We start from the raw sequence: 13,077 nt of genomic DNA on the forward strand, positions 1-13,077 counted from the left end.
AGTTAAGATGTTGTGTCTTCTCTCCACTGTGCACAGTGCTGCTAGGTTTAATAAAGATCCACACGCTTGTTTTCATATTCTGCCTGGAGGGTCCTCACATGTTCGATTTCTTACCATCAAATCCTGATGGTTATCAAGGTTGAACTGAAAATTAGAATTTCTAAATTAGACACACAGCCTAGTCTCTGCTTGACCTCAGTTTCACACCTGCTTTCAAATGTGACTAGTGGATGCACCTCAAAAATGGATGGGCTTGAATATATTCCTCTTCAGCACTGTGTTTCACTGATCTACAATAGAATTACCTTCCCCAAAAGTTTTGAAATATTTATATCTTAGTGTGACAGGGTAACTGTGCATCATGTGTTTGTTAAAAACATACTCCCTGGAAAGGCACACACACTGGCACAATTGGCAACTATTCATTTTGTGTTAAAAACCCACATCATCATATGCAGAGTCAAGTTCACAGAATAATGCAAGTATGGTGAGTCTCTGAAAAAGCAAATTGATGATTTAAGGGGGATTGGTAAAGTGTTGGGTCTGTGTATAACCTCAAAGAAGTCTGTACAACAGGGAATTTCTGGGGAAGCAAAGGGTTTGGGAACACCAAGAGGGTTGGTATTCCACCTGCCAAACTGCTAGGTGAAGGTAGTGAGGTGTTTAAAAAAAAAGTGCAAAGGAAGTGCCTAGGCCATGTATTAAAATGTTACCTCTGGGGTATCATTCCATTGCAGGAGCTCTTGAGATAACATTGCCACATTGTTCTAACTTCAACAATGTATTCATATATTTAATCCCAGTGTTTATGCCAGTTTATTCACAGAAACTTAGACCAACAGACAGGTAGATGGATATGCAAAAAAATGAATAAACTAAAGCATATGCTAATTCCAAAATTGTGATAATTGATTCGGTTGCACAATTATCAGGTCTCTGTGCATGTTAATTAAAAATTCAGTTTGAATCAGCATTAGGCTTTATAATTTATTTTTGTATTCTTATACTTTAGTTTTCATCTCTATTTCTGTCTTCCAAAACTGCCTTTCTGTAGTCTCTGAACTTAGTAAGTATAAAAAAGCAGCACTGTAAAACATGCAATACACAGAAGCCACATTTATCTGGGACTGATAACACACTAGTCAAATAATTGCAAAAGACCTGTCCATGAATCTGCTTCTTACAGCTAATGTAGCATTTGAGCTGTAATGTATTTTGGGGGTTGACTTCCATTAACATTGTTAAATGAAAAGTGGAGGGCTACATTATAATATGATACAGCTTCAGTTGTTGTTTACCAGTTGTACAATTTTAATTTAATTTAAATTTTAACTATGGCCAAAGGTTTTGCATCACCCTATAGAATTAACTCTTTTTGCTTCATAAAGTCAAATGAAACCTGCTGAATAATGTAACATTAGCATACTGAATTACATACTGCTTTGTAGTTTTCAAAAACTTAACAAAAAACTGACAAAAACAGAAATATGTGACATTTAGCAATCCAACATGAAATACTATACTACTATTATGGCTTCTGGTAGACTTTTGCAAGTAAATTAAGTTTAAATTATATTCTTTCCTTATCACTTTGAAAGTGACACGTACGAAGTTCAGACTGATTGTGTATCTTCACGTGTGGGTCATGTTTAACAACCTTTACAAAGCTAGGTCATTTCTGGTTTTTAGTCAACAATAAAAAGGGACAGTTAAAATCAAAAGCAAATAAAAAAAAAACACAACTGCAGTACAAATGTCTTATTCATCGTGGTATGCCAATAAGACAAAATGCCAGTGAGAAATTACATAGTAAAACACTAAGTACAACAGACCGGTACATTTTTTAATACAATTAAACTCTCATAAGCTACTTTCCACTACTTTACTTCAGAAAATGCCTTGTCCTTGACAATCACTTGTTGTTGTACCCTACCTCTTGCCTGAATTGTACATACATCATTTTACAGGACAGCAATCATCATATTATACTTCAAAGGCATTTACAGCTACATTGTCCCGATTTAAATTTGACACAATAATGTCCCTTGTTTTCCGTTTACTAGATTCTTCAGTTTACGAGATCTGTAAACTGTGAGGCCTTATTGACAAAACAGAAATTTAAAAAAGGCTTAGTTATATGAGAAACAATTTTCAAGAATCTTACCTAGCTATTTCTACCATGCTATTTGAAGAAAGCAGATACCAAAACAATGTAACTAGTTTTTAAAATTGAGTTTTCAGTTTATCAATAACTTTTCGTCTTCATTATATATCTATATCTATCTATCACTATATATATATATATATATATATATATATATATATAAATAATGTGTCACAACACCTTTTTTCACACTGTATTCCTAACATAGCTGAACAGTGCCCCCTGCTGGGAGAGTAGTGCTTGGTTCTTCTTTTGCTGGTCAGCAGATAGCCTTGAAGACAGCTTGAAAATGAATCCGAAACTAAAATCTTGCCTTGGATACTCCCATTTATAAGGGAGATTCAACCAAAAAAAAATGTTTTTACAGCCTGGGGAAACTGATATAGCCTGTCATAAGTAAATTTTGTTGTCTAAACTTAACACACATTGAACATCTATCCACATCACATCACCACATGCTAACTGCATAATTGTTACCATTGCCCCTTGCCTTTCCCTCGCCTCCAAAAAAGACTGAGATTTTTTTTTAAATTTGATCTTCAGATCAGATGAGTATATCAACCTACGTTGTGTGTTTTCAATCTCTCAGAAGCAGCGTTGTGGGCTGAAACTAAGACATACTTGTGTGGTGAAACGCAAACTGAAAGATGAGGTTGAGGCCTACATGCCTTCCAGCCACCCGCGTTGTGGTATGCCTTTCACCTCTACTTTCACATGATCAATCTTCAGAGCTACAAGAACAATGACCTTTTAATTCTCAAAATATTGTATCCCCAAATCACCAGATATTGCTGCTATTAAGAAAGTAAATCACACATCTAGGTATTTATATTTTAAAAGTGAGGCTTATAGTACGGTAAGCATGATCAGATAATACAGGGGTTGGACATAAAAATATATAATACATTCCTCACATTGTGATTAAAAAGTAAGTAGCTTCAAATTACATTTTTAATTTGATTTTGTGCCGAGGTGCTTTTACTTCTGGAGCTGAACTTCAGTATTATTTGTCTGCCATAGACATATGTAACATAGGCTGGATCAGCCAAAGTGTTTTAATAGAACTACTTTGTATCTGTTTTACTTTTGTATTGCTGGCAATACTTATACAGACACTTTGACTTATCTAGCCTGTTACATTTATTTGTGGCAGACAACTAGAACTTAAGAGCACCTCCTCAACTCTAAAATCACCTTGACATAGATTAGGCCTCTATGAAAAAGTAAAAAAAATAAATAAATCAGTAATTACAACAGGAACCACTGAGACCGAAAGCAAACATCATTAAAGTTTAAAGGGAAAATAAAAATAAATAAAAATAAAAGAAAATGTAATTTGAAGCAACTTAGCCATTATTAATGCAACAATGAGTTTCGTGAATGGTGACACTACAAACGTGAACAGATGTCACACTCAGTTGTTTTGCATACAAAATAACATTTTATGGCATTACCCCTGCAATTGTGAGGGGCTGTTCACTACAAAATTTTGCACATACTTGCACGTTTATGTATCTTTATCTGTTAAAGTGTAGCGGTTCATACTTCATAAGTACTACCGTTTTTTCCATTTCTCAGGCTCAACGGTAACGTGTGACACATAATATGTGTCACATATGCACCGTCTTGTTTTACTCTGTATAACCCAACGTAACTACCTTTAGCAAATGTAAACAAACTGGACAGTCATGTGGCGTGTGCTTTTTTTGAAGTAGTCTGTACATAAGGTTATAGAGGTAACATCAACAAAATGCCAAAATCAAACATTTGTTATGTATAATCTAACCGCATTGTGACAATATTATTTGACGACATGCACATTATAAGGCATGGAACAAGATTAATAAACTGTGACTTTCATTCCCTTTATTGAGAAAATGATTATATTCAGTACGAAACTACTACAGCACTAACCGCATATGTTTTTAAATTTCTCTCTATCCTCTCTGTTTGGTAACACTACGTTAAAAAATATATGTACGCAATGCTGAGTCTTTGAGCGAGAACGCCCTATTGGCTACACAGTACTACCTCTACAGTCGGTACGGTTTAGCTTTGAATTTATGTCCAATTTATTTTATTCTAAATGTCACCACTAACTGTATCGCAGATTATCTGGTTAGAGACCAACGCCATTTTTCTTATAATTCAAGAACGTTTCACATCACCTCCCTGTATTTCTGTGTGACTAAACTGTAGCCTCATCCCACACCTAGCAACAGAGTATGGGCGGAAGGACGTCATCGAGAAAGGAGGTGCTTGTCAATGTGTCACTGTGAAAGGTCACTTTCATAACCAGGCAGGCATGCTGAAGCAGGAAACCTTTCGTATTGTTTTGTAGTCGTTATTGTTAAATACAGTATTTATCTATGGAGTCTGCAAAACGAGGTACAGTAAATAGTGGATATGGTACATTTCAAGTCTGTGTTTTTGCCAGACCATGTTTACAGACGTTACTGTACGTTATATGTATCAATTATAAATAATTTATCCCAGGCGTTTCTGAAAGATTTTCTCTAGTCAAGGATATTCCAACACATGAGCAACCCATTCAACCTAGTGCATTAAATTACATATTATAAGCCGTTTTTGTGTTTTGTTTAGTTAACGCGGGCTAATGTTTTTGTTTTTTTAATTAAATTAAAAAACTGGACTAGTAATTCTAAGAGCATTAACTGTAGTGAACAAATCCAACATTTATTTAAGTGACCTGACTTGAACCTGAGCTGTGACCTGAGCTGAATGTGAAAGGTTTGCTAGTTTTATAATTTTATAATAAATGTTTTTTTCTTTAAGAACAAAGGGCCAAGCATACTCGATTCAAAATCAGGCCCTGTAAATGGGAGGCTATGTGGTCCAGTGGTTAAAGAAAGGGGCTTGTAACCAGGAGGTCCCCGGTTCAAATCCCAACTCAGCTACTGACTCATTGTGTGACCCTCAGCAAGTCACTTAACCTCCTTGTGCTCCGTCTTTCGGGTGAGATGTAATTGTAAGTGACTTTGCAGCTGCATAGTTCACACACCCTAGTCTCTGTAAGTCGCCTTGGATAAAGGCGTGTGCTAAATAAACAAATAATAAATTCAAAGGGATGAAAAAAAGCTAATATACGGTTGTGCTTTTCTTTGAAAACATGTATTTTATAAACGTATGTCATTTGTTAGTCTGCGTTTCAAGCTTAGAATCAACTTTTTTCTTTTCCAATTTGTATTGCAGTATACATGTTATACTTCAATTTAACATTCAACTCTGCAAGTCCTACCTACAAGTACTCTACATTTATATAGACAGAGAATAGGTGAGGCTGGCTGAGTTGAAAGGTCACATGATTTGAAGGAATACAGCATGTCCCAGATGTATACTCCAAACAAGCTAAAAAAAAATGTCTTAAGCCAGGTAAAGGCAGGTATAGAGAAAACACAATCACTTAATATTGGAGCAACAGAAACCACAGAGTGATTGCAAACAAACTGAATATGCAGACTGAAATCATCCTTTTTTTTAAAACATGTAACTTTGAATGCAAATTCCTGTGAGCTGGAGGGGTGTAAGTTTTAAAGCAATAACATACATTAACATAACATTGTAATGCAGTGCATTAGCAGTTGCAAAAAAAAAAAAAATAGTAACTAAAGTAGTGTTGCAGACAGGATGGAAAACAAAACAAAGTGTGCAGTAGTTTCTCTATGCCGAACATTCTGTCCTATTCTCTATTAACTTAAACAGTCCCTTCAATGACCCCCGGCTGTAGTTGAATATCATAGATGCTCAGAAGCATACTATGTAATCTACAGACTTATTCCTTTCCAATGTCAATGTAAAATGTATTTGAATTTTTGCGCCTTTAGCTAAAATGATTGTGGTAATAAAGTGTTGAAAGCAAAAAACGGACATTTGAGGCACCCGAAGATAATTTTAAAGTAGTTAAAACAATTTCATTCACCACTAGACCACAATATTCACAGATCTTAAAAGAGTGGTTAATAAAGAATGTTGCTCTAGTTAATAACAAAAATAGCAGGCCTCAGTTTTTTGGCCATTATTTTTGCTTCTGGTAAAGTTAATATCAATGGTGTTAACCTCATTCATTCTTGCAGATAGTGTCATTAAGGTGAAATTTGAAGACTTATCTGTCTGACAGATATTTTACCTGTGGATCCTATTTTGTCAGGTAGAAATTTCTTTGAAGTCATCGCAAAGGCAGTTTGCATGTAATGCCTCTAACTTGGAGCTTGTAATAGCATTTCACATGTTTATTACAGGTGTGTATGAATATAATTGTATTGTGTTGCCCTGCATTGACTGTCGACATGTAACCCTTTGTTGTAAACTTGAGGTTGTTGTATTCTGTGTTTACATGATGAAAATTAAACAGTGTAAATGTACTGTTAGAAACCTCAGACCTTTTATCTACAAATCGGGAAACTAAATTCCAGGGTGTAGATGACAGCAGGAATATTGAGATAAATTGTCTAAGAAAGTTAAACAATGAAAAGTGAGATACATACTCTGCTGTGCAAAAGTCTTAGACATGTTGATTTTTTCTACTCTGATGCATTGAATTGACAACAGAACTGGCAGAAGGCACAGGTGTCGTTGTCCATCCATCAGCAGTCCAAAGTAGCATTGACCATTGTTCCATAGTCCAGTTTCTGTGTTCTTGTGCATATTTTAGCCTTTTAGTCTTGTTCCCCTTTCTTAACAGAGGTACTCTTACTGAAACACATCCTTTAAATCCTGATTTCAAGAGTGACCTTCGTACTGTTGATTTGATGGACAACGACACCTGTGCCTTCTGCCAGTTCTGTTGTCAATTCAACGCTTGTCTTCTTTCTATACCTTAAGAATATTATCTTCAAGTATTGCTCACCCTTATTAGACAGCTTTTTGGGTCTTCCAGTCCTGGGTTTGTCAATTACAGATGATGTTTCTCTGTACTTGTTGATTATGCTTCGGCTACCACACCTTGAAAATCGAGTGATGCGAGCTATTTCACTCAATGTTTGTCCTTCTTTATGCAAGTCAAGGTTGTTATAATAGTAGAAAACAGTAGTGGAGACTTTGAGTAATTTGTTGATGCTCATAATGCATCAGAGTAGAAAAATGTCTAAGACTTTTGCACAGCAGTGTATGCAATTTAAGCCTTATTGTACAGTAGCACCTCTTACCTTCCCAGCTCTGTCAACTACCAGACAGTGATGCCATGAAATCAGAGTTCTGTTGCTAAAGTGTGGATAGCACATACACATACATTATAGTACGCACATTTTAACCTCTAAATTATATTCTTTAGAGGAACCTGTTCTTCGGCACGTAGAGAAAGATGTGCTGATTCCCAAACTAATGAGGGAGAAGGCAAAGGAACGCTGCTCAGAAAAAGTACACGGTAAGATATAATGCCAACATAAATCGCATAGCTTTTATAGGAAATGCAGAATTCTAATTGTTTTTATGCATATGTAAATGTTTTATTGATGTCACACATTGGACTAAATGTAATATCTCAATTTTGATTTAACTCCAAAGCAAATTATACTATATAGTGAAAATCTCATTCTCTTCACAATGGATATCAAAAGCCTCTACAGTTATCCCCAACAGTGTGGGTTTACAAGCACTTCCTTGGTAAACGGACAGTAAAAGAACCTGCAACCAATGTTCTTCTGAAACTTGTGAAACTTGTCCTTTCTTTTCATTGTTTTTCCTTTAATGGAGAGTTTTATAAACAAGTAATAGGTGTCAGCATGGGAACTAAAATGGGGCCCTCATTTTTATAGGATGGATTGAAAATAGTTTTTCAAGAGTACAGAGGAAATACACCGATCTTATATCTTAGATACATTGATGACACATTCGGCATCTCAATTAACACTAATGAAGAATTCAGTGATTTCATTAATTTTATTAACAATTTCCATCCAGCTCTGGAGTATACATGGAACAGCTCTAAAAAGATATCATTTTTAGACATCACCATCACTGCTTCTAATTCTATCACCAACACCACCGTTTTCTACAAAGAAACAGACTTGTATTCATACCTGAGATACTCTTCACATCCTAAAGCTTGTTGTGACTCCATTCCGTACTCCCAATTATTAAGACTGAGACGCGTTTGCGGTGATAGTCATTTTTTAAACAAAACAAATGAAATGTGTGCATTTTTCAGAAACTGGTTTTCCAGACACAACCAGAGAAGCTCAGTTACGTGTATATATGGTAAACAGAAAGGATGCTTTGTACAAAATCAAAACACAGAATACTAATAATCTTATCCCCCCTAGTTCTTACCTATCATCCTGTGACCCAAAAAAATGCAACATACCATACAAAAAAATGTTAATATTGTCCAACAAGAGCCCTCTACAACTCCTATTTTCAATAATCCACCATTGATTTCTTACAAAAGAGACACAAATCTAAGAGAATATTTAGTCCATAGTAACATGCAACCTTGTTGTGACAATCTAATTTCTATGCAACAAGTCACGCTGTGCTACTAAATGTAAATACATCCACAGCAACACGGTAATCAAAGGGGCAAAATCTTCATTAACTGAGACTTACTTGCACCACTAAAGGAACAGTATACTACATTAGTTGTATGAAGTGTAACAAACTACATCAGAGAAACAAAACAGCGTTTAGCTGATCGCTACGTGGAGCATCTGCGAAGTATAAGAATTAACACCTCTACATCTCCTGTTGCCACAAATGACCACACTGCAGAAGATACTACTGTCTGTGGGATAAATCACTGCTATGGGACAAAAGCAGCCAGGAAGCAAAAAAGCAAAAAATTAACATTCTATTCTGAAGTCATCATGACATCATCCTCCTGAACTTTTCTTTTGAAAGAGAACTTGTTTATAACAACAGCTTGTTTAAAGCACTGCTTTATCCATCCAGCTGAAGGAGGATTTGTAGTCCAAAACATCCTGATATAATAGATTATTTATCAATTATTCACATTTTTGTATACCTACATTACCTTTTTCTTTTTGATTTTTTTATATATGTGTACGGTGCCGTGAAAAAGTATTTGTCCCCCTGTCGGATTTTCTGCATTTTTGCACATTTTCCACATTGTATTTGGTTAGATTTTTTTGTGGGTTGTAGTAGTATATAGAGGGAGTCTGAGAGAAAAAATGACACCCAGTTTGGTGCTTCTTTCATTTGTTTGGTGTGCAAGGTAATCAAACATGCAATCTTCAGGTGTGAAAAAGTTATTGCCCCCCCAGTTAACTCAACCCAATTAAAGGTATAATTAGGGTCAGCTGTTTGAGTACTTTGGATAACAACCAGGCCTGATTTGGGCCAGCCCTGCCCAATATAAATCTGACTAACTGGCCCTTACCATCAGAGTGAAGTTGTCAGTACACAGGTTCTAGAGGCACATTATGCCACGAACAAAAGAAATTCCTGAAGACCTCCGGAAAAAAGTTGTTGATGCCTATCAGTCTGGAAAGGGCTACAAAGCCATTTCTAAGGCTCTGGGGCTCCACCAAACCATATTGTCCAAATGGAGAAAGTTTGAATCTTCCCAGGAGTAGCCGTCCTGCCAAAATCTCTCCAAGAGCAAGGTGTAAAATCGTCCAGGAAGTCACAAAGAACCCTAGAACAACATCTGAGGATCTGCAGGCCTCTCTCATCCAATGATCCAAAACACACAAGCAAGTCTAAATCAGAATGGTTGAAGAACAAGAAATTTAAAGTTTTGGAATGGCCTAGTCAAAGTCCAGACCTAAACCCCATTGAGATGTTGTGGCAGGACCTGAAACGAGCAGTTCATGCTCGAAAACCCACAAATGTCACTGAGTTGAAGCAGTTCTGCATGGAGGAGTGTGCCTAAATTCCTCCACGGCGCTGTCAGAGACTAATCAATAACTACAGGAAGCGTTTGGTTGCAGTTATTGCTGCTAAAGGTGGCGTAACCAGTTATTGAGTCTAAGGGGGCGATTACTTTTTCACACTGGGGCATTGGGTGTTGCATAACTTTCTTTAATAAATAAATGAAATATGTATCAAATTTTTGTGTTATTTGTTCACTCAGGGTCCCTTTTATCTAATATTAGGTTTTGGTTGAAGATCTGAAACGTGTCAAAAATATGCAAAAATGCAGAAAATCAGACAGGGGGCAAATAATTTTTCACGGCACTGTATGTATGTATGTATGTGTATATGTATAGAGTAGTAGATGAGCTTCAGTGAGTTACTGGAAAATAATTCCATTTTAGGTTTATCTGACGTCATAAACTACGAAACCATAAACTTCGGTTTCGTAATTTATAACGTCACGGAAACCCTAGATGGAATTATTTTCTTGTAACTCCCTGAAGCCTGCCTGTCTATCTATCTATCTCTGTCTATCTATCGAGTGAGAGAGTAGGGCTGTCAAACGATTAACAAATATTAATTGCAATAAATCTTGAGATTTTAATCTCAGTTAATCTTGGTTTTAATCACATATTTAATTGATAAAATTACTGCATCGATCTGCATCAATTACTGCGACTTCGGGGATTATAGCCCCTTGTCAGTAACAATAGTCTTCCCTCGGGTCAATAATATTCCACTATAGCCCTCCTCTCCATTTTTAATGTTGATAATCTCATCGGGGCGACGGTGAAATTCAACCTGCTCCAGCCGGTTTAAAATCCAGTGTGGACTCGCCTCATGTTCTTGGTAGGAGTCACGCTGTGAATAAAATACGTAAGGCTCAAATTTGCAGAGCTCCAGACTGGAGCCAAAATGGTTGCAAATGCAAAAAGGAAATAATTTATAAAGTTTTTTTGGGGGGTTAGGTGCATTGGCGCCTGTAACACAAAAAAGCTGCCTCTCCCTTTAAAACCATGTGTCAACATTTATGAATGCGCTATGACATCGGTCTGTAAGTGTGAAAAAACGCATATTGCATGTTTTAATAAATTGAAGTGCGAAAAGGACGGTAACAAATACACTAATAATAATTTCATCGAATACAAATGCTTGTAAGCGCAGATAGGTGCTGTATTAACCCCAGCACAATAAGATAACCCTAGTTTCATGCAACAGTTGTGACGGTGACCAAGCGTGTTCGAGTGTTAACATTTAGTATGTAATACTGTAAACAGCAGAACCAACTCACTGCAATTTAAACTTGTTTTTACTGAGAAATAAACTGTAGCATATAATCATAAGAGCTGTCTGTGTTACATGTTGTTAGATCAGGATTACTGATACTGAGCACTGGAGCTGCTGCCCTGCAGCATGCTGTTTCCCATGATAAAACTGTACACTGTTAGAGGTGCCGTCACAAAGTACAGACACAACACTTTAAAAATATAAAAATATAAACATGCTGAGTTAATTGCAGTCATTAGCTGCATAGATTAACCATTTAGCAGATGTGGCAACAAACAAGTGAGTACAGGCATTAGTTTACTGTTTTAGTGTCACTTTAGTGTCTTAACGAGTTGTTGTATTTTAAGCAGTTGAATATGATAGCAACCAACTTGCTCCTGAAGTGGTACCAGCAATTGGATTTGACCGAGGAGCCATTGACTCCTAAGGCAAGAACTGTGTCTGGAGCCCTGATTTGTAATTTTGTTTTAAAGAAATGTATTGAAAAAAATAAACAGGAAACAAAAGGAAAACAGGCCATGAAGCTCATTTGACTAAAAGTGCTTAACCAGTGTTATTGCAAACACTTGCACAAGGAAATGAGACAATTGTGTGATTTTTATGTTTCGTGTTGAATTTACTGTATCATGATGCGTATTGTATCATGGCTGGTACTCGGTGTCTGTGTTGAGCCCTGCTGCAAACTGTCATGCGCCCACCTTCCCACAGACTGAAGACGTTTGCGCAGGTCCAACACATACAGGACAGTATTGGTTGAATTATCTTGCTGCTCCTCCCACATCTCTCTGACCAGATCAAGTACACCCCGGGGTCTCCGCCCATACAGCAGCTCGAATGGAGAAAACTCTGTGGAAGCCTGAGGCACCTCTCTGATAGCAAAGAGAAGGGGAGGAATCACCTGGTCCCAGTAACGCACGTCACTATGAATAAATCTGCGCAACATGTTCTTGAGGGTCTTATTAAAACGCTCCATATAGTATAGTATAGGATAGTAAACCAAGGTCCTAATGGTCTTAATCCCCAAATGTTCCGCAGACTAGCTGGGACATAAAGTTGGTGCCTTGGTCGGTCAGTATTTCCTTGGGGATCCCGACCCAGGAGAAAACCTTCATGAGCTTGTTGGCAACACATTTAGCAGATGCAGAGTGGAGGAGAATGGCCTCAGGATAATGTGTAGCGTAATCCAAAATGACCAATAGGTGCGTGTATCCCGCCGCACTCCTCTCTAGCGGTCCAACAATATCTACTCCAAGAGATCTTGAGCAATTTCAAAGTGAGGGTACGTGGCGGCACATCTAGGCTCAAGGAGCCTGCCCAGCACGTTGTCATGCCGTTGCTCGAGTCGGAAATCAGGGGAGCGAGCTAAAAAATCAGCTCACATGACTTTCAGCTCGGGATCGGGTCGGTCCTCATTTTTAGCGACCCAGCGTTCCAGGGTTTAAATCAATGGCAATGTCACGTCGGGTCGCGAAAGGGGAAGATCTCTCCAATTACTTCCTCTTTCTTAGCCAACAGGGAGGGCAGTCCTGCCCCAGAACCACCGGCACTGGCAACCGAGGACAGAAACCCACTTGTACTCGCGTCACCTGCTGGCCAATTTTTAAACTTACACTAATCTTAGGATAAGTGCACAAATCTCCATAAATAAATATGCACCCGTCCCATTATTTGCTTATGCCCTGATGAAATTAAGCGCTCTTGTATTAGGACTGACTAAACCCTGAATCCAAGAGAGCCTTGGTTTGTGTATCATCCACTAACACAGGAATAACAAAACCCATCTGCTGGAGTGA

At 37.4% G+C, this 13,077-nt stretch overlaps 1 protein-coding gene across 1 annotated transcript in view; it reads left to right on the forward strand.

Annotated features, from left to right (window-relative positions):
• Positions 1-4,408: 4,408 nt before the first annotated feature.
• Positions 4,409-13,077, forward strand: part of LOC117395031 (COX assembly mitochondrial protein homolog) — a 29,202-nt gene continuing 20,533 nt past the window's right edge. Inside the window, exons 1-2 of the mRNA XM_033993872.3 lie at positions 4,409-4,552; positions 7,455-7,547. Coding sequence (XP_033849763.1) covers positions 4,534-4,552; positions 7,455-7,547 — 112 coding nt within the window. The 5' untranslated portion in view covers positions 4,409-4,533. The remainder of the gene's footprint in view (positions 4,553-7,454; positions 7,548-13,077) is intronic.

The sequence above is a fragment of the Acipenser ruthenus genome, chromosome 3 (genome assembly GCF_902713425.1).
Source record: "Acipenser ruthenus chromosome 3, fAciRut3.2 maternal haplotype, whole genome shotgun sequence".
NCBI lineage: Eukaryota > Metazoa > Chordata > Actinopteri > Acipenseriformes > Acipenseridae > Acipenser > Acipenser ruthenus.